The sequence below is a fragment of the Eurytemora carolleeae genome, unplaced genomic scaffold, assembly GCF_000591075.1.
Source record: "Eurytemora carolleeae unplaced genomic scaffold, Eaff_2.0 scaffold1410, whole genome shotgun sequence".
Lineage (NCBI taxonomy): Eukaryota > Metazoa > Arthropoda > Copepoda > Calanoida > Temoridae > Eurytemora > Eurytemora carolleeae.
Window position 1 is genome coordinate 35,858 of NW_019402137.1, and position 26,903 is coordinate 62,760.

At 32.6% G+C, this 26,903-nt stretch overlaps 1 protein-coding gene across 2 annotated transcripts; it reads left to right on the top strand.

Annotated features, from left to right (window-relative positions):
- The first annotated feature begins 217 nt into the window (after positions 1-217).
- LOC111717962 (serine/threonine-protein kinase pim-1) lies at positions 218-19,164 on the top strand. 2 transcript variants are annotated; one of them, XR_002768964.1, is made up of 10 exons: positions 218-498; positions 7,172-7,221; positions 7,688-7,807; positions 11,709-11,868; positions 13,192-13,238; positions 14,488-14,544; positions 14,892-14,991; positions 16,101-16,254; positions 16,725-18,720; positions 18,957-19,164. XR_002768964.1 is itself a non-coding variant. In XM_023493428.1 (9 exons), the coding sequence occupies exons 2-9, from the start codon at positions 7,180-7,182 to the stop codon at positions 17,140-17,142; spliced, it is 1,098 nt and encodes a 365-aa protein (XP_023349196.1). In that variant the 5' UTR covers positions 218-498; positions 7,172-7,179; the 3' UTR covers positions 17,143-19,164. The 2 variants fall into 2 exon arrangements, 1 of the variants encoding a protein (XP_023349196.1); XM_023493428.1 differs by having other exon boundaries at positions 16,725-19,164.
- The last annotated feature ends 7,739 nt before the right edge of the window (positions 19,165-26,903 follow it).

The following is a 26,903-nucleotide window of genomic DNA, read 5'->3' on the forward strand; positions in this document are numbered from 1 at the left end:
AATTGATCATGATTCTGTGAATTACAAAATGTATTTTGAATAGATGTACACTGAAATCTTTAAGATCGCGGATTTTCTTCAATCTTCATCAAAAGCTTGCGTAAAGATTTTTTGGCAAGTTGTATGCTGTAGGCTGGAGAGAGAGATAGAGAGAGAGAGAAAGAGAGGGATGAGGGAGGACGGACCGGTTCGGCGCAAGTGTCAGAGTGTAGTTACTATAGTCAGTTCGGTGTTCAGTCTCAGAGACTCAGACTCAGTCAGTAGGTTACCAATACAGAGACAGAACATACAGTGAGACAAATACCTATATTTAGGTCTGAAACTGACTGTGATAATTATTCATTGTTAATTCTTGTTGTACGTGATCTGTTGTCTACTGAAATTGTTTTAAAAAATATAAATGCGACAAATTTGTTTAAAAACGAGAAAAAGATGAAATATGATAAAGAACACTGATGAAGAATATTCATTCTATTATTGCAAGTAAACCTTAAAAAGGTAAAAACAAATTTGATATAATTTAATAATTTTAATAATTTCATTAATGAAAAAGAAATGTATTTTCCATTTTATTCCTTACTTCAATCCGCGTCCATGTTTAATATATTATATACATATCGAATTTTTAAATCTAGACATGAGTTTTTTATTTTAAAACTTATTTCATGTGTATAACTTAGAAGTTTGTAATTTTTGTTTTTCCTGCATTTTTCCCTGTGGAGAAATCCGGGAATAAATCTCAATGCGTAGAGTCTATATATTTGTAATGTATTTCTTCAGTAATATGTTGCGTAGACTCTATATTTTCGTAACTGGGTCAACTGCGTAGTGCAGGGGTGCAATTTTTTAGGAGAAAAAAAATACTCTTTCAAGAATCATATTTTAATTTATATTTGTTTTTTAAAATTTTTTTTTGTCACCCTTCTTTTACCCCTCCCCCTTTTTTTATGGTATGAAATGAACCCCTGTACTAGAGGGGAGGGAGGGGTGGATATACTAGGGGATATTATAACAGAAATTAGGGCAACAAGCAAGGTGTACACTGGCAGAATGTAAACATTAAAAGTACGAGTAGGGGGGGGGGGATTTTTTTACAAGAAGAGCCTAAATTTCTGGGAATTGTGGAAAAGAAGGGGAGGGGGGATTAAGGGAAATATGAAAAAAGAAAGGAGGATGTAAGGGAATCAAGAGGATAAGAGAAAGGAAAGTGAAAGCACAGAGAGGATGAAGAATAGGGGGGGGGAGGGGGGGGAAGTATACATAGTACACTTAAAAAGAATTATACATTGTATATAGTATGTAGTATATATATAATTTATGTAATGTTGTAATGTTATAGATGCGAATAGAATAGTACGTATGTAAAAATATATGTGTATATATATATATGTATATATACGCACTATTCATTGCTGTATGTAAATACAAGTATCGGTATATTTTCACTGATTCTAATTGGAATAGCCAGGAAAGGTAAAGGGTGAAAAATAGTAAAGGCACAGAAAAGACTGTAATAAACTAAAACAATCAGGGAAGAAAAGGAAATACTGGAAAAGACTGGGGAAGACGGGAGAAGACAAAAACTGGAAAATACTGGAAATGACTAGAACAAACTAGTTAAGACAGAGGATTAGACTGGACAAGACTTTAAAAAACTTGAAAAACTGGAAAGGACCAGTAAGACTGAAAAGACTAAAAATGACTTGCAAATATTGGAAAAGAATCAAGAACAAACGTAGATAAGTAAAATGACCAGAAAATTGTCAAAAATATCTTTTAAATTCGAGTTAAGGTGCGAAAAGACTAAAATACCAGAAATGCAGGAAGACGGACCTAAAACGACCAGAAAATACTAGAAATGACTAGAATATATCAAAAAAGACTAGACAAGTCTAGGAAATGCCATGGAAAGACCTGAAAAGACCTGAAAACTGAAAGTCTATCTTTTATATCACAACATTACTATTTCGTGATATAAATAATATATTTAGATAAAACGTTATAGTCATTAGAAAGCTGTTTTACGCATTAACTTTTTTAATGGATTCTGATAAATTAAATTTAGCAGCTAGGGATTTCAAGGTTTTAATATTGATAAATAAATGGATTTATGAATCGATTTTTTCAATTTTTAATTTGAAATAATTCAACATATTTTGTTACAACTTACAAATGTGTGTCGAAAAGTACGAAGTTTAACCGGTCTGTTTTTCTTCTTATATAGCGGTTTGGCTTGTAAAATGTTTTGTATTTTGCTTGTATAACGTTCTGTTTTCTTGTAAAACATTCTGTTTTTCATTGTAAAACGTCCTGTAATTTTCTTGTTAAACGTTCTGTTATGTTTTACTTGTATATTGCTCTGATGTTTCTTGAACAACTTTCTGTTGTTTACTTGTATAACGTTCTGGATTTTTCTTGTACAACGTTATGTATTTTTTGTATGACGTCCTGTATTTTGCTTGTATAAAGTCCTATATTTTTTTGCTTGTTTAAAGTCCTGTACTTTGGTTGTTTAACGTTCTTTTTTGTTTTTGTTTTATAACGTCCTGTATTTTACTCGTATAACGGTCTGTATTTTGCTTGTATAACGTTCTGTATTTTGCTTATAAAATGTCTGTATTTAGCTTGAATAACACAGAGGATCAATACGCTATAAATATACGCTGTTTTTCTATTCTTGTATGAATAATATATTTAATAACGATCTATTAATCGATTCAAGGAACCTATATATTATTTATAAGTTGTTAGTGTAGACCAATTAACAAATAAAGAAGCAAATAGTCCCCCCCCCCATCACCTCCCTTTAAGATCCCCCTTCACCACTATCCCTTCAAGAAATGCATTGGAAAGGCTTGAATGCAGTTAAAGGTATTTCAGGCAGGCACAGGCAGAGTTATGGCCTTGAAACCAGGCAGTGAATATGCACCATTGTAATCCAAAATATGCTTTCGTCATTTTCAGTAAAATTTGCGTCAGGTGTGTGTGTAGTGTGTACACAGCTTACGCCTTTTAGGGCGTAATATTTACAAATTTAATGAATGATAAAACATGAATGAAAGAAATGGTTCATCATTTTTAAATTCTCCCTCCCATTGAGATTTGGAGAATTATAGTAACATTGAAATCAAGTGGGTTTGCATTTATGTGTAATGAAGGGAGAAAATAATAAAAGAGGAATAAAAGAAAAAAAGAGGAATAAAAGAATAAAACAAAATTATGGGAAATTTAAGAAAGGAAGTGATAATGAAGAAAGGAAAGTATATTGCAGAAAGGAAGGGTTAATGAAGAAAGGAAAGGATATTAAAGAAAGGCAGGGGTAATGAAGAAAGGAAGGGATAATGAAGGAAAGAAGGGGTAATGGAGAAAATAAGAGATAATGAAGAAAGGAAGGGATAATGAAGAAAGGAAGGGATAGTGAAGAAAGGAAGAGATATTGAAGAAAGGAAGGGATAATGAAGAAATGAAGGGATAGTGAAGAACGGAAAGGATAATGATGAAAGACAGGGATAATGAAGGAAAGAAGGGGTAATGGAGAAAGGAAGAGATAATGAAGAAAGAAAGGGATAATGAAGAAAGGAAGGGATAGTGAAGAAAGGAATGGATAGCGAAGAAAGGAAGGGATATTGAAGAAAGGAAGGAATAATGAGAAAAGGAAGGGATAGTGAAAACAATGAAATAATGAAGAAAGGAAATATTGAAAAAAAGAAATATTGAAAAAAAGACATATTGAAAAAAAGAAATAATGAAAAACAGAAGCAGGGAAAAAGAAAAGAAACAAGGGAAGGAAAGGATAGTAAAAAGAATTTTCTTTTTCAGACTGTAGTATTGCCAATACATAAGTAAGAGTTGTTATAAGAAGCAACACTGGATAAAAACCTGAAGTAAAAACGCAGATGGTATGGATGGTATGGATGGTATGGATGGTATGGATGGAATGGATGGTATGGATGGAATGGAAAAAAATGATGAAATGCATATGAGGGATGGAATGGTTGGGAATGGGATGGGATGGATGGAATGGTTGGGATAAGATGGATAGGAATTGTTGGGATGGGATAAATCATTGCATTTGTCGAGGTTGGAAAAACTCCAAATCTTTTGTTCTAGGTAAAAAGTTATAAATGTACACTCGGTGTATGGATGGGTTGGACATGCTACAAGGTTATTAAAGATAATTAAGAGTTGTAAAAGATTCATGGCTGCCTTCACATCTTTTAAATATCTTAAAAACAGAATTCTATTTGTGTAATACTTGTGAACTAACCTTTAACGATTAAAAAAATCTAAAGGCAAATTTAGATTTGTTTGTTATGTTTAGATTATAAGATACTTTATGGCGGAGATTCGGGGAAAAAATAAAAGTCACTCTTGCCTCTCTGACTCGAGTAGAACTAATATGAGGATTTTTGCGCAATTTTTTTTGCATACTTCAAGGTTCATGCAGCCTTCAGCTCTGCAGATACTGAACCTTAAAATCCGCAAATATTTCCTCGACTAAAATCCGCAATTTTCTGCTCAAAGCAATTCCTGGAGGCGGGTGGAGCTGGTCCAAACAAAGAAAGGATTGAATGTAAATATGATTAAACAGTGAATCATTGAATGATAATTTTAGTTAAATCTTTGTTGGGTGAGTACTGGGTAGGGTTGATCATTTATTTTTGAATTTATTATTTCTTCGTAACTTGCTGTTTTTACAATACTTTAATTTATTTATTCATTTGTTTCATTATGAATCTATCCTTTTACTCATTCTTTCAATCATTCATTCATTCATTCATTCATTCACTCATCCTTTCATATTCTTTGATGTGTTTTGTGGGTTAATGGGTAGAGGGGGGGGGGGGGTTTAGATGAATATTTTATTGCAAATGAACTAAGTTATCTGATCTTGTTTTGCCTCTGCTTTTTCCCTAAACCCCCCCCCCCCCCCCTCCTCATTCCCCATTCATTGCAAAAACCTCATCTTCAGGGGGTGTATATAGTCTTAAGAATAACATTCCTCCCCCGATGAGATGGGGGGGGGGGGGGTGATTTTAAATGAACTAAGGGAAAAATGAAAAAATTAACACTTTTCCTTAAAACATTAATTTATTTTTGCCGACACATTATTAACATTTTCCCAATTTAGTTAATAAAAAATTTAGAACAACATAACAAAACTTCTGGAGGAGAAAAATGATTTTCAAAGATGGGAAGAATTATTTTATATAAACCCCTGCTCATCTAAGATCCTATCTCCTCTACATAGATAATTTTATTCTTTCTTTCTCTTTCACTTAAAATCTATTACTTTAATTTTTCCTCTCAGGTACAAAACTTATTTTTAAAATAAATCCTCCCCCCCCCCCTCTTTCATAGTGCAACGTTCAAGCCTTCAAGCCTGTTCATTTCAGGCTTATTATTACTCATAAATTCGAGGAATCTTTTTATTTAAAAATCAACCTATAGCTGCAGTTCTGCTGTGCTACTGTGCCCACCTTTTTCAAATACCAATTCATTTCAATATTTAAGACAATCTTCTAATAAATTAAAATTAATAAAAGAAGATAAAAACTAAAAAACTGACTAAGTGACAAAAAAAAAATAATAAAGTTAACTAAAACAAACTAAATGTGTGAAAAAGAAATTAACAAAAATGTGTAAAAACAAACAAAAATTAACAGAAATTAACAAAAATGAATGAAAATGAATGAAAATGAATGAAAATGAATGAAAATGATTGAAAATTAATGAAAATTAATGAAAACGATTGAAAATGATTGAAAATGAGTGAAAAGAAAAAAGAATGAAAATTATTGAAAACTAAAAATATTAAAAATGAATTGAAATTAAATTGGAAAAAAATATTCGAAAATGATTGAAAATGATCGGAAATGCTCAGTACGAACACTTGTTTTCCACATACTTTTTTAACTCTATTTTTTTCATTGTCCGGTGTTGAAGTTATCGTAAAATTAGACATAATGTGTCTAAATTTTTTCTTTTTTCTCCCCTCTTTTTTATTTACTTATAACAGGTCCAAACTGTACTAAATAGTAAATAAAGTGACAAGGAACAGCTGTGCAAAACTTCATCGCTCATCTGCGAAAGATTTCTAACAGGAAGGCTTCAAAAAAAGCATTATATGGTGGAGTTAGTCCGATGGCGGTCTTGATGGCGGTCTGGGCTCTCCAAGACGGAGGGGTTTTCAGATCCTTTCCTTATCTTATCTTATAAGTATGTCATTAAAGAAATGTAACGAAATTCTAATTTTTGAAGTTTGGTTTAACCTATATTTATATATCGTTATCTATAAATTGGGTTGATAATAGGTTGATTTTATACAGGGTGTCCCACATAAAAATGTATTAAATTATGAGCTTATATATAGTTTATATGAACTGAAATATTTAGTTACTTTAAAGATAGATGGATATTACAATAGCTTTTTTTGCATCAGCATTTAACATCGTCATCTATGGAATGCGAGACTTTTATTTTATCCAATATGATGTATTTGCGACGTCAGTAGTAAATGTAATATGAAACATCCACTTTTTTCTTTCAAATTAGAAAAAACAAAACAATTTCATCACTGTTACACTCAAATGACGTAAATTGGCATAATTCTTAAAATATTTAGTATTATTTTTCTTTTTTACATTAATTCAGTAATTTCATTTGTATGATTTTGTAAATATTTAAATATTTATCCTATTAATGTACATCATTTGTATAATTTTGTACAGTGTACAGTGTCCACGTGTGTCTGTTACTAGACTAAACAAAATAAAACTCGCGGATTTTTAACAAGATTGACTTTGTACATTTTCAGTCACGTGAGCTTGCCAATGTAAATATATAAACAGTGTCAATATAAACACATTTTTCATCAACGTCAAGGGGGATATAGTCAAAGAGGAGGCGATTTTCAACGAAAGGGGATTCTACATATTAAAAAGAGCTGTAGAAATACTCAGTGACGAAAACTAAATAAAATTTAAGCAAAAGCCGGTTCTTTATAATTTTTCATTTTTAATTGTATTTTTTCTCTGAATAAAAAAAGTGTTTTTTATTATTAAACAAAACTCAATATCCTGGTTCAATTTCTTTACTATTTTTGTACTTTGTACTCTTCAATCTTGTTACTTTAAAAAAAATATAATTTGTTAATAATCTTCTTTTTAAGGCTGTAGAATGGAGAGAGACAATACTATACCGTTTGAGAAACAGTATAAGGTACATAGTTATTTATATATCTATATATATCCAAATATTTACTTATTTTATTTTATTTATCTATCCATATATCTATCCATATATCTATCCTTATATCTATCCAAATATCTATCCACATATCTATATCTATCTATTATCTTACTACCTACCTACCTACCCAAATAAGTACTAGTGCAGGCTACATAGCTATACCTCATCCTTTGTGGGTAACCTGTATCTACCTATATTTACATACCTACATATCTGCATACCTTTCTACCTACCAACCTACCAACCTACCAACCTACCAACCTACCAACCTACCTACCTACCTACCTACCTACCTACTGGGGAGGGTTGATCATNTACCTACCTACCTACCTACCTACCTACCTACCTACCTACCTACCTACCTGCCTGCCTGCCTGCCTGCCTGCCTGCCTACCTACCTCTACCTACCTACCTACCTACCTTCCTACCTACCTAGGTTGGACATGTCCTGGGTAAAGGTGGATTTGGAGTGGTGTATGCCGGAGTTAGGAACCGGGATGGATTAAAGGTTGCCATCAAACATGTCGCCAAACTCAAAATCAAGGAATGGGAAAATGTAAGTAAATTTCATACTTTTTATTTTTTCATTTTTCAAATTTTCAACCAAAAAAATGAAATATGAATGCATTGAAATTATTCTTTTGTTTATTGCTGTTTTTCAGTTTGAAAATTACGTAGAAAAAGTGGCAAAGTACTTTTGCTTTGTAGAATTAATTTCAAAAATTCTAAATTGTTTTCTGCGAAGATTTGTTGAAAGGCTATTGTGTTGTTTGAATGAATTAACTGCAGTTTGAAACACAAGGGTTGGGGAGTAGGCAATAAGACTGGGGTTTTAAATTCAAAATAAACGGCATATAGAAAATAAGGGGGGACATTCTGACCCCCCCCCCCTCCTATAAACATTCTCCCTCTCTTCGCTCTTCTAAACATCCCGATCCTTTACCCAACCTTAACAATCAAATTCACATCTCTTACCTAACCCTCCCCTTAACATTCATACACACACAACCCCCCCTTGCCCGATCCTTATACCTTCTGAAGTTCAGTACAGGAAAATGTACTACATTTCTGTACAAAGTTTGTACAGAAAAAATGTTCTGCATTTCTTTACAAACTTTGTAAAAAAAAAATGTAGCGCATTTGTGCAAACTTTGTAAAAAAAATAGTGTACTGCATTTCTGTACAAAGTTTGTACAGAAGATAATGTGCTGCTTTTCTGAACAAAGTTTAGACTGAGAATAATGTACTGCATTTAACAAAGTTTGTACAGAAAAAATGTACTGCATTTCTGTACAAAGTTTGTCAAATAAAAGGAATTACTTTCAAGACATAACAAATGATGTTTTTCAACTTTTGTGCAAGTCGAGTTTTAGCAACTAATGGGTGTCCGAAAAAAAAGTGTAAGAAAAAAAGACCCCACTTGAAACAAAAATTATGTCCCATCTCCAAAATTTAAGATTTTTAAATGCAAACAACTTCTTCAGATGACCTCATGACTTTTTTTGGGACACCCTGTCTTATCTAGACGTCTAGAAGCATATTTTGCATTATCATTTTAGCACACTTACAGCTTAACTATCACTATGGTGTATCTATGACTAAACCTAGCTTAAAGGGACCGTTCACTTATTTGGATAATTTCATGGTAAACTAAATAGCTTATTAGTTATTGATTGGTATATTGGTCTTACTTTTCAAAGAAATCCATGGCTGGAGAAAAAAGCTTATTATCGTTCAGAATTTGCCTAGACAATATTTGATGCTTTTTGCCTATGCCCATGGATTAGAAACAATTATAAAAAATTATACTGTTATCTAATAGTTCATTGCAAATGTTAAAAAAACTTTAACTTTCTATTTCTAAAACATCAATTATTAAGCACATTGAATATACGTAAAAAGGTGTAAAGAGCGCTGCATGAAAATACAAAGTTTCACACCTACGGGATTCAAATATAGCATAATTTGGTTACGGGTAGTTAATTTTAAACATTTTAGTACGAAAAACGTTAATTTTTTTGTAATTAAAATATCAACAGTTTATATATTTAAGTTAATAGTGGCTAACACATAATGTCATTGAAATATGATAATTTTAGATTTTCTTGGGTTACTTAAAAACGTCTAATATGGTGTTTAATGCAAAGGTAACGTACCTTTGCGCTGTAATTCTGAAAAATAAATCTGCTTTTTCTCCGGACACAGTTGCCTTTGAAAAGTAAGACTAAACCAATTAACAGCTTTAAGGACAGAACATGTAATGTCCTATTATCTAGGACAGAACATGTAATGTCCTATTATCTAGGACAGAGCATGTTATGTCCTATTATCTAGGACAAAAAATGAAATGTCCTATTATCTAGGACAGAACATGTGCGCATGAAATGTCCTATAATCTAGGCCAGAGCACAAATTTGATTTCTCTTGTTTCACTCTTCATTTTTTCTGCTAGATCAGAATTAAACTTTGAAAACTCGGGCCGAGTATTGTTGGCGCCTTACTCAATTTACAAGCGGAAAAATCGGCGAAACAATTTCGGATTTTTTAAAAGTCTAAAAACAGCTGTTTCATCCCAGCTGGGCAGGGCCTGGCGGCCAGATTTACACATGCAGATTCAGTTTTAACTCTTTACTCATTTCAAGGTCGGAGTCAGGACATTCATCTTATAGCTTGCCAGATATACAAGGATACAGCACAGTTTACATGTACATTGTTCACTGACAGTTCATACAGTACAGTTTACATGTATATTGTTCACTGACAGTTCATACAGAAGAGTTTACATGTACATTGTTCACTGACAGTTCATACAGCACAGTTTACATGTACATTGTTCACTGACAGTTCATACAGAAGAGTTTACATGTACATTGTTCACTGACAGTTCATACAGCACAGTTTACATGTACAGTGTTCACTGACAGTTCATACAACACAGTTTACATGTACATTGTTCACTGACAGTTCATACAGCATGGTTATACATGTACACTGTAAGTTTTATATAGCATAGTTAACAAGTACGCTGTAAGTTGATACTGCACAGTTTACATGAACACTGCAAACTGTAAATTGTACACTGTACACTGGACACAGCCAACACCTTTATACAAATCTAGAAAATTGATATATAAAAAGTTGCAGATATTTATACACACTTTGCTTTGCAACTCAATGTCGTAGACCCTAGATATTTCAAACTATGAATTATATCAGATCAAAGAGTCTGAAATATGAAAGGTTTTCATCATCAGGTTCTAAAGAAATAGGGATCTGAAATTTGAGTTTTTGGCGAAGATTGTAGAATTAGTAACAGTATCCCCGAGCCCAACCACCTGGATACAACATCTACCCCTCCCCTACCCACTACCATGGTTGCAACCCCCCTATGCTTATCCCACCGAATTATTAGTTGCAACCTCTACCCTCTCCCTGGTTACAACCCACTCCTCCCTCCCCCTGGTTACCATCCCTACCTATTCCCCTGGTTACGCCACTCTTTTCACTCCTCCCGACCCCTAGCTGTAATTCCTCTACCTTCTCCCTTGGTTAACCCCCCCCCCCCCTACCTCCTCCTTCCCTTATCCCCTTGGTTACAGTCTTGCCCGGATATGAAACATGAAACCAATGCCTTGCTGCCTGGCGCCGAGAGATTGTACTTTGTGGAATGCAATTCCAGCATTTTATAACATTTAGGACTCCAGCTAGGCAGCCCACTTAAATCTTCCAGTTATTACACTGCACTGCAAATTCAACTGCAATGACCTACTTAAAGTGCTGAATATTAAAAATAAAACCTTAAAACAAGTTTTTTAATTTTAAGCACTTTATACGGAAAAAAATAGTTAAGTTTTTATAAAAATTTTATTTTTCATGATAAAATCATGTTTATGGTGTTTTTTTATTAAAGTAAATGTTTAAGATTAATATTATTAAGAAATATAAAAAACAGGTTTTTAAACAGATAAAAATTCCACCGTTTTGTTACTATGGAGCCATGTTCTTCTAATGCACAAATTGGGGTCAAAGTGTACTTTAAACAGATTTGTATGAGGTGCTACAGGTGGAACTGGGATACAAGTTACAAAAAACATTTTGTGGATTTTTTTAGTTCATGTTATAAAAATCCGCCAAATTAAGGGCAGGATTTTAAACGATTAAAAAAAATATATGTCACACTTGCTAAGTAAATTTCGATAAATATAACAATCAGGTTTATTTTGCTCTTATAACTTGAATATATCCATTATGTAAATTATTTAAGGATCTATTCATCATTGTAGGTATAGCGGCCCCTTTTGGTCTTTATGAACCCACAACTATTAATGTACTGCAATTTGTGGAAGAAATGTAAACATCTCTACTTTAATTCAACGCGATCTTAAAAATCTTATATTGATTGACAGACTTATTGATTGATTGATCGATTGATTATAGATTGATTGATCGATGTAAAGGTTGGATGTGAGCGGGTTCCCCTGGAGATCTGCTTGATGTTCAAGCTGCGAGGAGAACCTGGAGTAGTCCGTCTTCTCGACTATTTTGAGCGACATGATTCCTTCATCATCATCATGGAACGTCCAGATCCATGCAAAGATCTCTTCGATTTTATCACAGGTTTGAATCCAACCCCCTGCCCTTCTCCGTCTCCGTTAAAGGGACTGTAGACGTAAATTCAAGAAAGTCTCCTTTTATAGAGTGACATGTTCGATTCCCAATGATATCCTTTAGCCCTTTATCGAAAATGGGAAATATATCGACGTTTTCTTTTTCGATTTCCTTCACTTATAACGATAAACTTAATGAAAAACTAAATATTTTCAGACACCAAAACATGGATAACTTATTCATTTTCCTTAAACAAAGGTTTTTAAAGGGTATCGGACAGACAACAATTTAAAAAAGGGTCACTTGAAATTATATGTACTTTCCCTTTAACTAAATAACCAGTTAGCCATTACTCTGTTTAAATCATAGCCAATCCCCTTCAAATATGTCCGCCTTTAGGCGGATATAATGCCACAAGGCAGAAAAAAGGCCAGTCAAGGCTTGTTTTGCACTTGGTTAGGAAAAGTATGTACTCAAGCCTTTTTAAAGTCTGACGTTTCGAAGTTTTTTTCTAAACAAACAGGGTTAACAAAAATATTTCACATTGAAAATACTTTTTTTCAAGTTTATTTTTTTACCCTAGGTTAGTCCATCTTGTGTTCACCCTTTTAATTAAACAACGCAATTTCATGTGCAACAGATTTTTGCAAAATTAGAATTTAAATTCAGGCTTGGTTTGCAATAGATTCGGAAAACATTGTACTCACTTACTGTTCAGTGTCTATTTTGTGACCTTTCATAAAAATGGAAGTTTTAAAAGAAATGTTCGACAACTTCAAGTAAAGTTCGGGGAATAATATCCGTAAGTTTTTTACTGCAAATGTTGCAAATTAAACATAAATTTTCCCTGTCGCCAGAATTCCTGATTTTAAAGGGTATAATGCTAATAATATGATAAGAGGCTTGGTACTGAATTATGTATTGGAAAACCAGGAGTGTCAAATAAATGTTTTCTGCTAATATTCAGCGTTTTCCAATGAAATAACTGAATTATTAAAGTTGGCTACAGTGCTCTGCGTTCCCGTGGAAGCTTTCGCGGTTTCTCTGCTAAAGTGTCTTGCGCATTTCTTGCTTTTAAGAAAAAAAAAACACTTTTCGACATTTTTTATCAGATTAAGGTTTTAAGGGTATCGTTGTAAATCAGACATAATCATCTTTGCATTGATGGTCTATTGTTATCACGCTTAAAATCCCTTTAAAAATTTCCTTGGTAACAAAAATATTAGACGTTGCATTTTATTTTAAAATCTAAAAACCTGAAGTTTAGTCCCACACCTACTTGCCCTTTTAGGAGACAAGGACTTGTAAAAGGTTAAAAATATGTTGTTTTAGAAAAAGGAGTTTTAGAAGAACAATTAGCTAGGAACTTTTTTCATCAGGTAAATTGATTCATTCATTCTTTGTTTTTATAATTTCCAGGATGTTCAATCAAACACGAAATACATATAGTGACACAATGGTTTAACCGTTTATAAGCTTTCCATATTATAATTAACCTCATATAGATCTTTCAAAAAAGGAAATTGGATGTTAAGACAATTTGATTTTATTTATCAAATTTGAATCCAGTTATCTTCAGGGAAGGAAGAACACATTTTGCAAATTCCAAGGCTAATGATATTTTAGAAAAATTGCAAAATTAGGAAATTAGAAAATTAATCCCGCAAATTTTTACAAATCCTGTCTAAGGAATGATATACTTTGTAAATGAATTGCTGTACTGTACTGTACTGAAGCACCAAATCAACTTATTTTTTATTTATGTAACTTCTCTTTTGGGGGTTAATAACTTTAAAAACAACATTTTTAAATAAAACGTTTTTAAAAAAACTTCTTTTAATTAAGAACAACATCTTAAAGAACAACATTTAAAGAACAAAACCTTAACGAACATTATCTTAAATAACATCATCTTTTAGAACAACATCTTTAAATACCACATCTTAAAAAATAGCATCTTTAAATACAACATCGTTAAACACAACATCTTTAAACACAACATCTTTAAGTCCAACATCGTTAAGACAACATCTTTAGATATAACATCTTTCAAAGCAACTTCTGAGGCAAGATGTAAAAAAATTTAAAAAGAAAAATTTGTTGTTTAAAGGGACTGTACCTTAATTTCAAGTGATCCTATGTACAACAATGGCAATGCCCGATTTATAAGGGTACCCTTGAAACCTAAATCGGATCAAGTATGAAAAAGATATCCATGTTTTTGTTTTTAAAACAAGTTAATTTTAATTAGCTGTTTCTCTGCGCATTTCTTGTTTATAAGAAGCAGCAGAGAAATTCACAGAAATTAATTGTTTTCGAGTCTGAGAAACGATAGTATCTTCCACATTTTTATCAGATTATAGTTCTATCGAGCATTATCAACTTTGCATGAACAGTCACTTGAAAAAACGATTAAGATTTATTTTATTAATATATTTCAACAAGAAAATATTATTTTATTAATATATTTCAACAAGAAAATATTATTATAGTAATATATTTCAATAAGAAAATATTATTTTAGTAATATATTTCAATAAGAAAATATTATTTTAGTAATATATTTCAATAAGAAAATATTATTTTATTAATATATTTCAACAAGAAAATATTATTTTGTTTGTTTAGGTTGTGCAGACTATCATAGCTTATCATAGAAAAGGAGTCATTCATAGAGACATAAAGGAATCAGTCAACATTTAGTTATTTTGTTAAATTCTAATGTTGTTGGATTTTTTAATTGATTCTTAATAGTCCTAAAGGGGAGAGATTAAGTACATTTTGGACCGCTCAGGAACTAGTTTCAGGCAAAATAAAGACAGGAATTATTTTCATAATTACACATAGATTCTAGCAGTCCTTATGTGTACTTCAAATGTGTACTTGCATTTACCATTGTATGTTTTATCAAAATTGAAGAAAAAATCTGGATAAATTTTAATGTTGCTTGTATTTCGCTTCAAAGAAAAAATATACTAACTGGTTCGAAAAGAAATTTCCCGCATTTATTGATGTTGGATTGATTTGGTTAGGATGAAAACCTGTTAGTGGATTTGAACACACTTCAGCTCAAGTTGATCGACTTCGGGTCCGGGGCCTTTCTCAGGGACTCAGTCTACACAGACTTTGACGGTAAATAGACATTTTTTATTTTATTTTTGTGATAATTAGAGAAGAAAATTAATTAAGAAAATCTTTCTACCTTCTCTTAGAAATGTTTTGTGTAAAAAAGTCCCCGCTCTCTCTGAAAATAACATTTAATTTGCCAACAACATTATACTTTTTGTTTCACTATTTGGGGATAATTCCATTTGTCTCATATACGTGCTAATAAACAGTACAAATGTTAGAGACTCATTTTCATTTTTCCAACATTTTTGGCTTTAGTTTTTTTCTAATATTTCATTCAATGATTCTCCCTGTAATAAAATAACATTTTTTGAATGTTGAATAAACTAAGTTAAAAGTATTCGTTGTCTTTTCTCAAATAGTGGGAAAGTGGTCAAAAATAGGAGAAAACGCGGTATTATATTTTTTTTAAAAAAATACTCAAAAACCATACAAAAAAACAATATATTCAAATTGCGGGATTAGTTTTTTGAACGATATCGCATTTCTTTAAGATCAAGACGCGCCCCCATATAATAAAAATATATTCCTAATAACATCATTTTTAAATATAAACAGAAGATAAAATTTCGGCCAGAGATGTTTTCATATCTTAAGTATGTTTACTGTTTACAAGAACAGTGTACTTAAGGAGATCAATGTTCAATTTGTATTAACTAATGATGTCATCTTCTCTTCACGTGTAACATTCAAAATATGCGCTGTTCAATCATCATGAATTACGTCTTATTATAGGATTATATTAAAAATTTGTTGATCGGAATGGGAAAAAAATGGAAAAATTTCCAGTGAAATTCTCCTGCAGGGATATTGCAGGGTCAATATTAGGAATAAAAAGTCATCTTTATTTTACATGATTGTAAAATGGTGACAATGAAAACAACCCGTATGACATTGATGGGGGGTGGAGAATATAAGGAGGTGTTTAAATTAATCTCTAAAATTAATTCTTCTCAAGAAATATAAGTGTATACTCTGCCAGAGTGCGTAGAACGGAGTAGAAACTAGGAATAATATGAATGTAGTCTTTGATACAACAGTGCAAATATTTTACAGGCCTTTTCTAGGGTGCTATCCCATACGCCAATAAATCTTTATAATTTTGTTTTCAGGAACCAGAGTTTACGCTCCTCCTGAATGGATAGAGCAGGGTAGATACTATGGGGAGGCTGCGACCGTCTGGTCCCTAGGCATCCTCCTCTATGACATGGTCTGCGGGGATATCCCATTCGAGACGGATCAGCAGATCTGTCAGGCACAACTCAGGTAAAAAATTCTATCTATCGTTTTGTAAGATATATCAAAAACTCTGATAGAATTACAGAATGATTGGATAGTTTCTATAAACCTTTGATTGATTTTCACAAAAAAAATTCCCGGGCATTACAAATTACTTGGTTAGAATTCTCTAAAACTTTGAAAGAATTTTTTAAAACTTTAATCGAAATTTATAAAAGTTCTATAGAATCAAATAAAAGATAATCAGATGGCATATCCGATTCACAACAGTACCCTTTACATTTGAATCTGGGTAGTAATTAAAAAAAATGTCGTCGTTTTTCTTTCTTAAATTTTAACATTTTTTCTTGTTTACGTCTGTAGCATAAATCTTACAAAAAACTATTCATCCTTAATCATACAAAGGTTTGAAGTGTACCTTTGTGAACAGGACAAATCATAAATATAGAGTCACTTAAAACTACGTCTACAGTCCTTTTAAGATAAGTAAATTTCAGATTCCGGTACAGAGTGAGCGCTGAGTGCCAGGACCTGATCCAGAATTGTCTCAGGGTTGACACTGACCAGCGCGCTACTCTTCAATCCATTCTCCGACATCCTTGGCTCAAGAAATCCGCCAACAGTGAGTCCGTGACCCAGCCCGGCCTCCCCATACCCGCCGGGCCCAATAATAATAATCAGTACGAGGAGACGCTCAACTCCGTCGGCTCAAACATCTCGACCGGAAGCGATAGTCCAAATTTTGGTCTGTCGACCGGCGACCGAAGTATGATACCGCTGACCCACCTTGACGGTCCGATTTCATCCCTAGGAGCATCGGATGTCCGCGTGCGCGTTGAGCAGATTGATAAACACGAGCGCAGAGACTGCCCGTCTGTCATGGAAATATCGCCAGCTAGTTATGCAACTCTATAAATTCAAAAGAACTAGTTAAATATTCAAAAATGCGCGAATTCAACTTCCTACAATCTCATTTAGTCTTGTACAGTGTACACTCCGCCATGTTGAATGTTAACCCTTGATTGACAAACAGGAAATTATCTGGGCATATTTTGCTTTTACACTTAGAAATGTTAATACTATGTCTGTTTTGATAAATCAATTCGTTTAAAAAACCAAAAAAATATTTTTGGGTTTCCGAAACCTTCCCTCGATACCAGTGAACGTTATTTTGTGCGTGCCATTATGTTGTGTTTGAAACCTTTAATAGAGTAAAGTTATTAATTCGGATTTTAAAAACTAAATTGTTACCATCTAAATTATCCATACCTACTTCTCCCTTGACATAAATATTTAATATATATATCATGAGTTGTGTACAAACGTACATAAAATGTTTGAGCTCGGTGTAACTAAATTGTACCTTTAAATGACCTTTGAGGGCGCGAGCGTAGCGAGAAAGCGACCCTTTTTTTACTTGACAAAACCAATGATCTCCTTAAAGGTCTAGACACCAGGGGAAACTATTCCGCTGAAAATGCTTTTCAAAAAAACTGCCGATTTCTTCTCAAAAATTCTAACAATTGTAATCTAATTAATTTCTGAAAACTTTTTATTAATTGTCCCTTCAAGGGAAAGTATAAAGGCCTGACTAAAGTAATTTTCTTCAGTACAACGTTCTTTTGTATAGTACAGTTAACAGTACGCTAATGGACAGGAAAAATACAGTACACAGTACGCTATAGAAAGTACACAGTACGGTACAGGACACAGTACATTACAGTATAGTACAGTAAAGTTTAGCGTATATCTATACATAAGAATGATGTGCATCCAAGAAATTTGTAAATTAACCATTTTGTGAATAATAACCTGAAGGTGTATAGTGTACAGTGGTGTGAAGAGTCCAGATTTTTCAGTACATAAAATGTACATTGTGTACATTTGGTGGTATACTTCCCTCGCGTTAAATAGTATTTGTAAGTTTGTACAGGGTCTTTTAGTGTACACACACACACAGTGTACTGTAGTTGTTTGTTTACATTGTACGCTGTAGTGTACTTCAGTCTCTCTCCACATATCCAAAGGATTAAAAATTTGATTTGACATTTTTTTATATTTTTATAAATTCAAAAAGTTAAACATGTTTTAAACCCATCTTTTGGAGAGATAAAAAACTATGTATTGTAGTAGATTTGCCGTAGTTTAATTAATCTGTAGATATCAATTCTTTTGGTTTTAGAAATAATTCATAATAATTTACAACAATTCAAATGTGCAGATATTAGGAGTTATTAATCAAATTAGAAACTAAACCGACAAATTTTCGGGAAATTTACATTTATTAGGAAAATCGCCAATTTTAGACAAAACTTAAAAACAAATATTTTGTTTCGTTCTAGTCAAAAAGTATTGTCAACTATAAAATTGTATAAAAGTTATTTTAAAAAATAGGAATTGCGAAATAGTAACAAAAATTTTAGTAGAAAAACCAATTAATAGTTTTTAAAAATTTACAATGATAAGCAGAGACGCAACTGTAGTGTTTTGTCGGTGGGGGCAGAAATTGTGTGCAAATCTGGGGAATTTTTTGTATATAATGAAATCCTTGATTTTTTAAATCTTGTTTTTGTCAATAATTATTCTATTTTCATAATTTCCCCTGTTCTTAGCTGAAAATGTTTAAATTGCTGAAGGGGCGGGAGCGGGGGGGATTTTGCAAGGTTCCCTTTGGTAAAGCAATTGGACGGTGGTCGGAACAAAATGCCCCTTCCCCCTCTCTGCTATAGTTGCGCCTTTGATAATAAGGCATTAGATAATTATTAACCAATTTTGTATAACCGTTGTATGTCACATGTAAAGTTTATTAGTTTATCTTGAAATAAAATCAATCAATTTATCGTTTTTCATCAATTATAAATAGATTGATTTTAATACCCCCGTTGGTTTCTTAAATGTTTCAGTGACCAAGAATTAGAAATAAATTTAATAAAAATATTGTTTTTTTTTTATTATTTAAGTGATTTTAAGAATGGCATTAGGTTTTCATTATTCATAACTATGCACTGTCAGATTACGTTCGGTATTTTTTAGTTTATTTGGATTTATTTTGTTTCAGATTAGTTGCTTACAGATATATTATATAAACAGGGTTATCCACAAAGGATGAGAATTTGATGACCCAAAAATAGCTTAATACAATAATCCTAATTTGAATCATTTCAAGTAATGCTAAAATGTTCTTATGCTTGGTTAAAAAGTTGTATATAAGTTGTTTTAGAAAGAACTTAATTTCAAGGCAAAGCTGAGTTTCAAAGCTAGTATATTAACTATCAAGTCATATACAGGGTTACTTGCAAAGAATGAGACAGTCTTTTTTCTTAGTTTCCATGGTTTCCTTCAGCTGTAAACTTGTTGATTTTTCTTCAAACCATTTAATATTTCAATAAGAGACTACATCCATGGCAGTTACCTATATTCAACCTTCAGGGCGCCATATTTAAATAGTTTTAGGTCGGCATCGAAGTCTCATTTTTGGGTAACCCAAGGTTATAATGCAAGGAAAGTTATTTCAGGTGCACGCATCTTTTGTACTGCAGTGTACTGTCTCTGGGCGGTAATGTAAACACAAGACGGATGTCGAAACCTGACATCTTTCACATAAAAAATCAATGAAATATTCTGGTCAAAGGAACCCATTATGTGAATTATCAAAATTTAATGCTTTTAACCTCCTCGGATACTAAACGAACACTGATGCATCTATTCTTGTTTACAAATTCCGCCCATTACAATTGTACGCAGAGTATACGCAACTGCAATTAACTTTCCTTGCATTATAACCTTGGGGTAACCAATGTAAATTATTGGTATTGAACATGAAGACATATAGGCAAACAAGACGACATTTACTTCACTCTTCGGAAGACAACTAACAGGCATGGAACAACTAGACAGGAAGCAGAGTTGACGCGTACGGGCGTCTGATAAGCCGGTACGCGTCGTTTGAAAATGCTCAATGCCGGAACCTTTTTGTACAAGATGCACAGTGGGCGTACAGTGGGGCGCTATCTCAATCTTTTTTGCAAATTATAAACTAAGTTTGTGCACCGCCCTTAGCTAATATCATAAAGCTAAAAACCCAGAATAAGAATAAAAAGAAAATTTTCGATTTTGTAAAATTATAATTAAAAACCTTTATTAACTAAACTCAAGTATATGTACTCGGTTACTCGAGTGTCCCAACAAATATTGAATTAGGAATCTTCATTTGATTTACAATGACCTATCTGAGGTTATTTTTCCTTTTAAAAGCTAAGAATTCAAAATAATTTATCTTTTATGTATCTTCAAAAATAGAAAGTTTCCTTTATCTTTTTTTTTATACAAATTGAAAACTGAAATAAGAGGAAATGTGAGAAAATTGCATACCAAATTACCAAATTTTGGAAAGCCCAAGACTAANATAACCCTAATTCCTACAGGAAGATTGATTGATTATCTTAATTTATACACGTATATACAGCTGTATGATTAGTAAATCTGAGCCAGGCTACTTAGACAGGGCGGACCGCGCCGACAATTCATCCTATAGTTGATCCATGCTAACAGGGTATCAGAGTTGATTTATTTATCTCTTGCTTTGTAGTTGAAAAAAATATGAAATATGAAATATGAGGTTGGTGGATATCGAGATCAATGCGTAATCTTGATATCTTGTTAATCTACAGATTTAATTATTTATTTTTCGATATCCTATTAAGTGCAAGTAGGATATCCAAAATCAAGAGTAAAATTCAAAAGTTGTGAATGTCGAGATCAAGTGATCGGGATTTTGGGTTTCCAATACAAAAGTTCTCAGCTTGCAGAAGTCAGAACTTTTGATTCTCGGGATCAAGGATTTATCTCCAATTTGTGTTAGAGAGCTACAGATTAATTTTAATCCTTTTCATATATATAAATAATAAATAACTTCGCGCCCATCTTCTAAATTAATTGTGAACATGTTCTCTTTGTGTACATCGTAAAACAAACCAAAAATAATTCGCGGATGTTCACAAAAATTTCGTGGATTTTCAAAATTTTCAAAAATTTAATGAAGATCGAATTTTGATGGAGACAAATATTTAAAATTTCAATCATTCATAAACCTTCCCCGGAGCCCCTAGATGTCCCACAAAAAATTTGGGCCCGATCGGTTCAGCCGTTTTGACGTTTATTGGATACAAACAGACAGACAGACAAACAGGCAGACAAGCCAAATTTATATATAGATTTGATGTTTTATTCTGCTCAGAACTAGCATGTAGTGATAATATTATTTTTTGATCCAGAACTAATTTATCCATTATTGAGCCTAAAACTTTTTGTTATTTCGGACTGATGAGATTGACGCCATTGTCTCTGCTTCCTCTTCTCCAACCGCCTCCGCCGCTACACTCCGCCATTTTGTGCTGTATTCATGCAAATTGCAGAAAGTTTAAATCTTATCATTGCTATGCTGAACCAGGGGAGCTCGTATCTTAAGTAGCTCCCATACCACAAAATAAACGTATATTTATCATTTTTATTAATACAAATGTTTTAATGATTTGATTTGATTTGATTTGATATCCAATGATACGTTCTACCGTGAAGGAATAACTATGATTTCAATGACACTAATAAACCCCCCTGCAGATCCCAATCAAGGTAGAAGGTCGTCTTCACAGTCTCTTCCTCTGGGTAACCCTAGGAAGCTGGTTGGGGTGTCAGAGAAGAATTGACAAATTTTCAAGAAGTACGTCATCAGAACATAATTCGTGAAATTATAAAAACAAAAAACTTTCTTTTTTAATTATGACAAATATTATGAAGTGACACGTGTTCTATTTTTCAATGGCTTTTACAGCTAAAATTAAAAAGTTTTTGAATGCTGACCGTTTGACCGTTTTTAAAAGTTGCAAAAGAGAACAACAATGAGGGGCAGTCGACTTTAAACTCAAGATAATACTTTAAAAGGTCCAATGAGCATGGAAACATTAGTTGAGCAGTGTAAACAGACCCATTTCACTTTTCAAGTTATTTAATAACTTACTACTAGTAAAACTACCTGCTTTACAGCAGCATCAAATGCACTTTAGTATTGCTAGATAGATAGATAGATAAAAAGTAGGTATATATTTGTCATAAAAGTACAAAATTTTACAGAAACATATTTTTTAAACGAACACTTTAATGACGGGATTTGCCAAGCCAACATGGCCGTCTATAATGGCAAACCCGGATGTTATTTTTAAATCATATAAATGGAGGTGTTTCGTCTTGTGACGATATCGAATTCGTCACTGAATTCCCATGTTTATTGGGACACCCTGTACTTTATTAGAACAAAGTATGAATAAGATAACTTTTTATTCAGTTTACAAAGGAGATAATCCCATGAGAGTTGTGCATCTGGTGTAATCATACAATATTCAAACAACTTTTCTTCACAATCTTTCCCAATTCTATAAATTACTATAACTCCACCAATCCAATGCTATTAAATCTTCTTCCTATTCTACAGTTTTCTGGTAATCACTGTAGCTTCAGACAATTCTTAGGCTTAGCTTTGCGGTCAACCTGGATTGTTCGATTTACAAGGCTTCCATTGAAAGCTTCGACTGATCATGAATGAATTCGATATTTTTTTTTGTTTCTTTAAACTGTTTATTTTCATTTCAGGGTTCTCTGCGAAAGTCACATTCGCTGGCGCATTTCTTGTATGTAAGAAGCAATGGGGAAAATCATAAAATAAACTCTTTTCGAGTAAGTTGATAACGACGCTATCATCCACATTTTTGAATTTGATCGGATTAAGGTTCAAGAGCAACGCGTTGTAAATCAATCAATGTCATCTTTGAATGGAGGGGCACCTGAAATTACGCTTACAGTCCCTTTAATACTTCAAGATCTAATTGATAAGACATGTTTAAACAAAGGAGTACATTCGAAGGCCCGGAATAAGTAGAACAAATAAAAATAGGATTTATTTTCTTTGTTTTTCAACGGTTTGGCCTAGTTGGGTTTAGGGAGGGGAGGTTAAGGCCAGCCACAGCAATTTCTCTTCCGAGCCATATTCTCCTCATTTTCTTGTCCGAGCCATCTTCTCCTTATTTTCTCGTCCAAGCCATCCTAAAAATCACTGTCCTTCCATTATAAATGTTTTTAGTGTATAATATCCTTAAAGATTAAACTTTTTAAATCTGGACACGTTAGAGCATGAATGAAATATTGAATTTTTGTGAAATAAAAAAGCCTAAATTGAATTTAACCTGTCAAGTAATATATTTCATTTTTTTTCGCGCATTTTTATATTCCTAGTATAAAATGCCTCAGATTATTCCGCGTTCATAGAACTCCATTCTTTTTTGTTTATTATATCAAACACCAGAATATAGGTTGTTCATAGTTTTGGATCCTTTTATTTAATTCAACAGAACTTCAAATAATTGAAAACTGTAATATTATGTTCAAGTTTGCTTTTATTAAACTTTGCGATATCTTTATCCTAAACAAAATTGAAAAATAAAAACTTTTGTTACAACAATTCCGTTTTTGCATCGTTGTTGGATTGTTTTTGGGACGTTTTTGCATATATCTTCTTTATCCTAAACAAAATTGAAAAAAAAACTTTTGTTACAACAATTCCGTTTTTGCATCGTTGTTGGATTGTTTTTGGGACGTTTTTGCATATTTCTTCTTTATCCTAAACAAAATTGAAAAATAAAAACTTTTGTTACAACAATTTCGTTTTTGCATCGTTTTTGGATTGTTTTTGGGACGTTTTTGCATATATCTTCTGTCAGGGTAATCTCAGGAGTTTAACGAGACCTAAAAAGACATATATCTGATGTTCCTATCTCGAGAAATGGACATAAAATGGTGTCAAAATTATAACAAAACGTATATATCTAAGATATATGTCCGTATCACAGTATACTGGTCACATCATACAGACGGAGACATGTGACAATAATGCTGCACTGCCATTGGTTGGAGTTCTGGTGACATGTTCCGGACGCATAGATGATAATATGAGCAAACTTAAGTTTCTCAGGCACCTCTGGGAAATTGTTGTTTTCAGATTTGTTGTATATTTGTTGAATATGATCAATACTCCAAATCTTATACAAAATCTTACAGATATACATTTTGGTATAATTTTGACACGGTTTTATATCAATTTCTTGAGACAGAAACATCAGATAGAACTCTTATATGTCTCAATCAACCCCTGAGATTCTCAGGTTTCAGCCTATGCCCCATTTCATTTTTCGTTTACAGTCACTTTAAAGAAAGCTAAATGTTTAGAAACTTGAAAACTTTTGCTTCTCTTATTTTTACCAAACCTTGTCACTGACAGAAAATATAGATAAAAACGAACAAAAAACGAACCAAAAAAACAAACAAAAAATGAACAAAATTAAATGAAAAACAAATAAAAAACGAACGAAAAACGAACGAAAAATGAATGAAAAACGAACAAAAAATAAATGAAAAACAACAAAAAAACTTGCGAAAAACTTGCGAAAAACGAACGAAAAATGAACAAATAACGAACGAAAAACGAACCAACTGAAAGCACATTACTGGCAGATTTAATTTTCAATTAAAAAAATTTGACATTTTATATTGTAACTTGTCCATATTTAAAAAAATAGTTTTACACTTGGATCACTTTAAAAACATAATAATTAAAGGACTATGATTCTGAGGATGGCTCTAACTAGAACATGAGGAGAAGGTGGCTTGGACAAGAAATAGCCTCGTGGCTTGCCTTCCTCTCCTCGTTTGGTTTGGCCTGGTTTCAGAATTGAGGTGAGGTTTCTTATATGTTTGTTTTAGAGAAGAGTAGTATTGACGCATAATCTTAATTTTCCTACAGATAGATAGATAGATGGATAGATATATAGATAGATAGATAAAGAGATAGATAGATAGAGATAGATAGATAGATAGATAGATAGATAGATAGATAGATAGATAGATAGATAGATAGATAGATAGATAGATAGATAGATAGATAGATAGATAGATAGATAGATAGNCTCACAACAATACAATATACGCTGTACTGTCTCACAACAATACAATATACGCAGTACTGTCTCACAACAATACAATATACGCTGTACTGTCTCACAACAATACAATATACGCAGTACTGTCTCACAACAATACAATATACGCTGTACTGTCTCACAACAATACAATATACGCAGTACTGTCTCACAACAATACAATATACGCTGTACTGTCTCACAACAATACAATATACGCAGTACTGTCTCACAACACATTACAGTCTTTATACAAAGAACACATTACAGTGTACATACAAAGAGCATACAACACAGTACAGTTTACACAAAAAGAACATTTACAACACAGTACATTGTACATACAAAAACATACAACACCTACACAGTACATTTCACATACAAAAAAAAACACAACAATGTATAGTGTACAAACAAAGAACATACAACACAGTACATTGTACATACAAAAAACATACAACACCTACACAGTACATTTCACATACAAAGAAAACACAACAATGTATAGTGTACATACGAAGAACATACAACACAGTACATTGTACATACAAAAAACATACAACACCTACACAGTAAATTTCACATACAAAGAAAACACAACAATGTATAGTGTACATACGAAGAACATACAACACAGTACATTGTACATACAAAAAACATACAACACCTACACAGTAAATTTCACATACAAAGAAAACACAACAATGTATAGTGTACATACGAAGATCACACAACACAGTAAAGTGTACATACATAGAACATATACAACATAGTACTGTGTACATACAAAGAACATACAAGACAGTACAGTGTACATACAAAAAAAACACAACACAGTACAGTGTACACTGGGCATACTAAGAACATACAAAGAGCACAATGAAGTGTACATACTAAAATACTACGACTGAAAACAATCCATTTTCCAAGTTAAACACATAGATATCTTATTCATGATCTTGATTAAACAAAGGAGACTGTTGTGAATCAGACATGCCCCCTAGAAATAGAAAATCACTTAAAATTTCATCTACAGTTTCTTTAATAAGAGAAAATATTTAAATTTATGAATTTCTAAGATAAGGTCTAAGTTTCTATTTCTCTAAGATAAATCCATCTAATTAGTTGAAACCCCCAGTATTCAATTCAATTTAATTAATTAAAATTACGTTTAAATGAATTTTCTCTATACCATACCACTGGGAACATAAATTATCATTTTAAATCTTAAATTTTAAAAGTAATAGAAATGAAATAAATCTCAACCCCCTCCACTCCCCTCTCTACCCACTCTCTCTTCCCTCTCTTCCCTCTCTTCCACTCGTCCCTCTCTTCCACTCTTCCCTCTCTTCCACTCTTCCCTCTCTTCCACTCTTCCCACTCTTCCCTTTTGCATAACTATTTTTTAACATTACCTTTTTCCTTGCTTTTTCCAATTTTACCCTCCTTATTTTTGCATTTTTTTCCTTTTTCCTCCTTTTTTAAACCCTACCTTTTCACTGCTTTTTGAAATTTTTCCTCCCCCCTCATTCCTTTTCCCTTTCTTTTCCCCGTGTTTTCTATTTTTGCTCTAATACTAAATTGTAATTATAATTTTTGATACCTTGGGTTCTTTAAAATACGTATTGCCCTGCAGAGTTTCCAAGGCAGAAA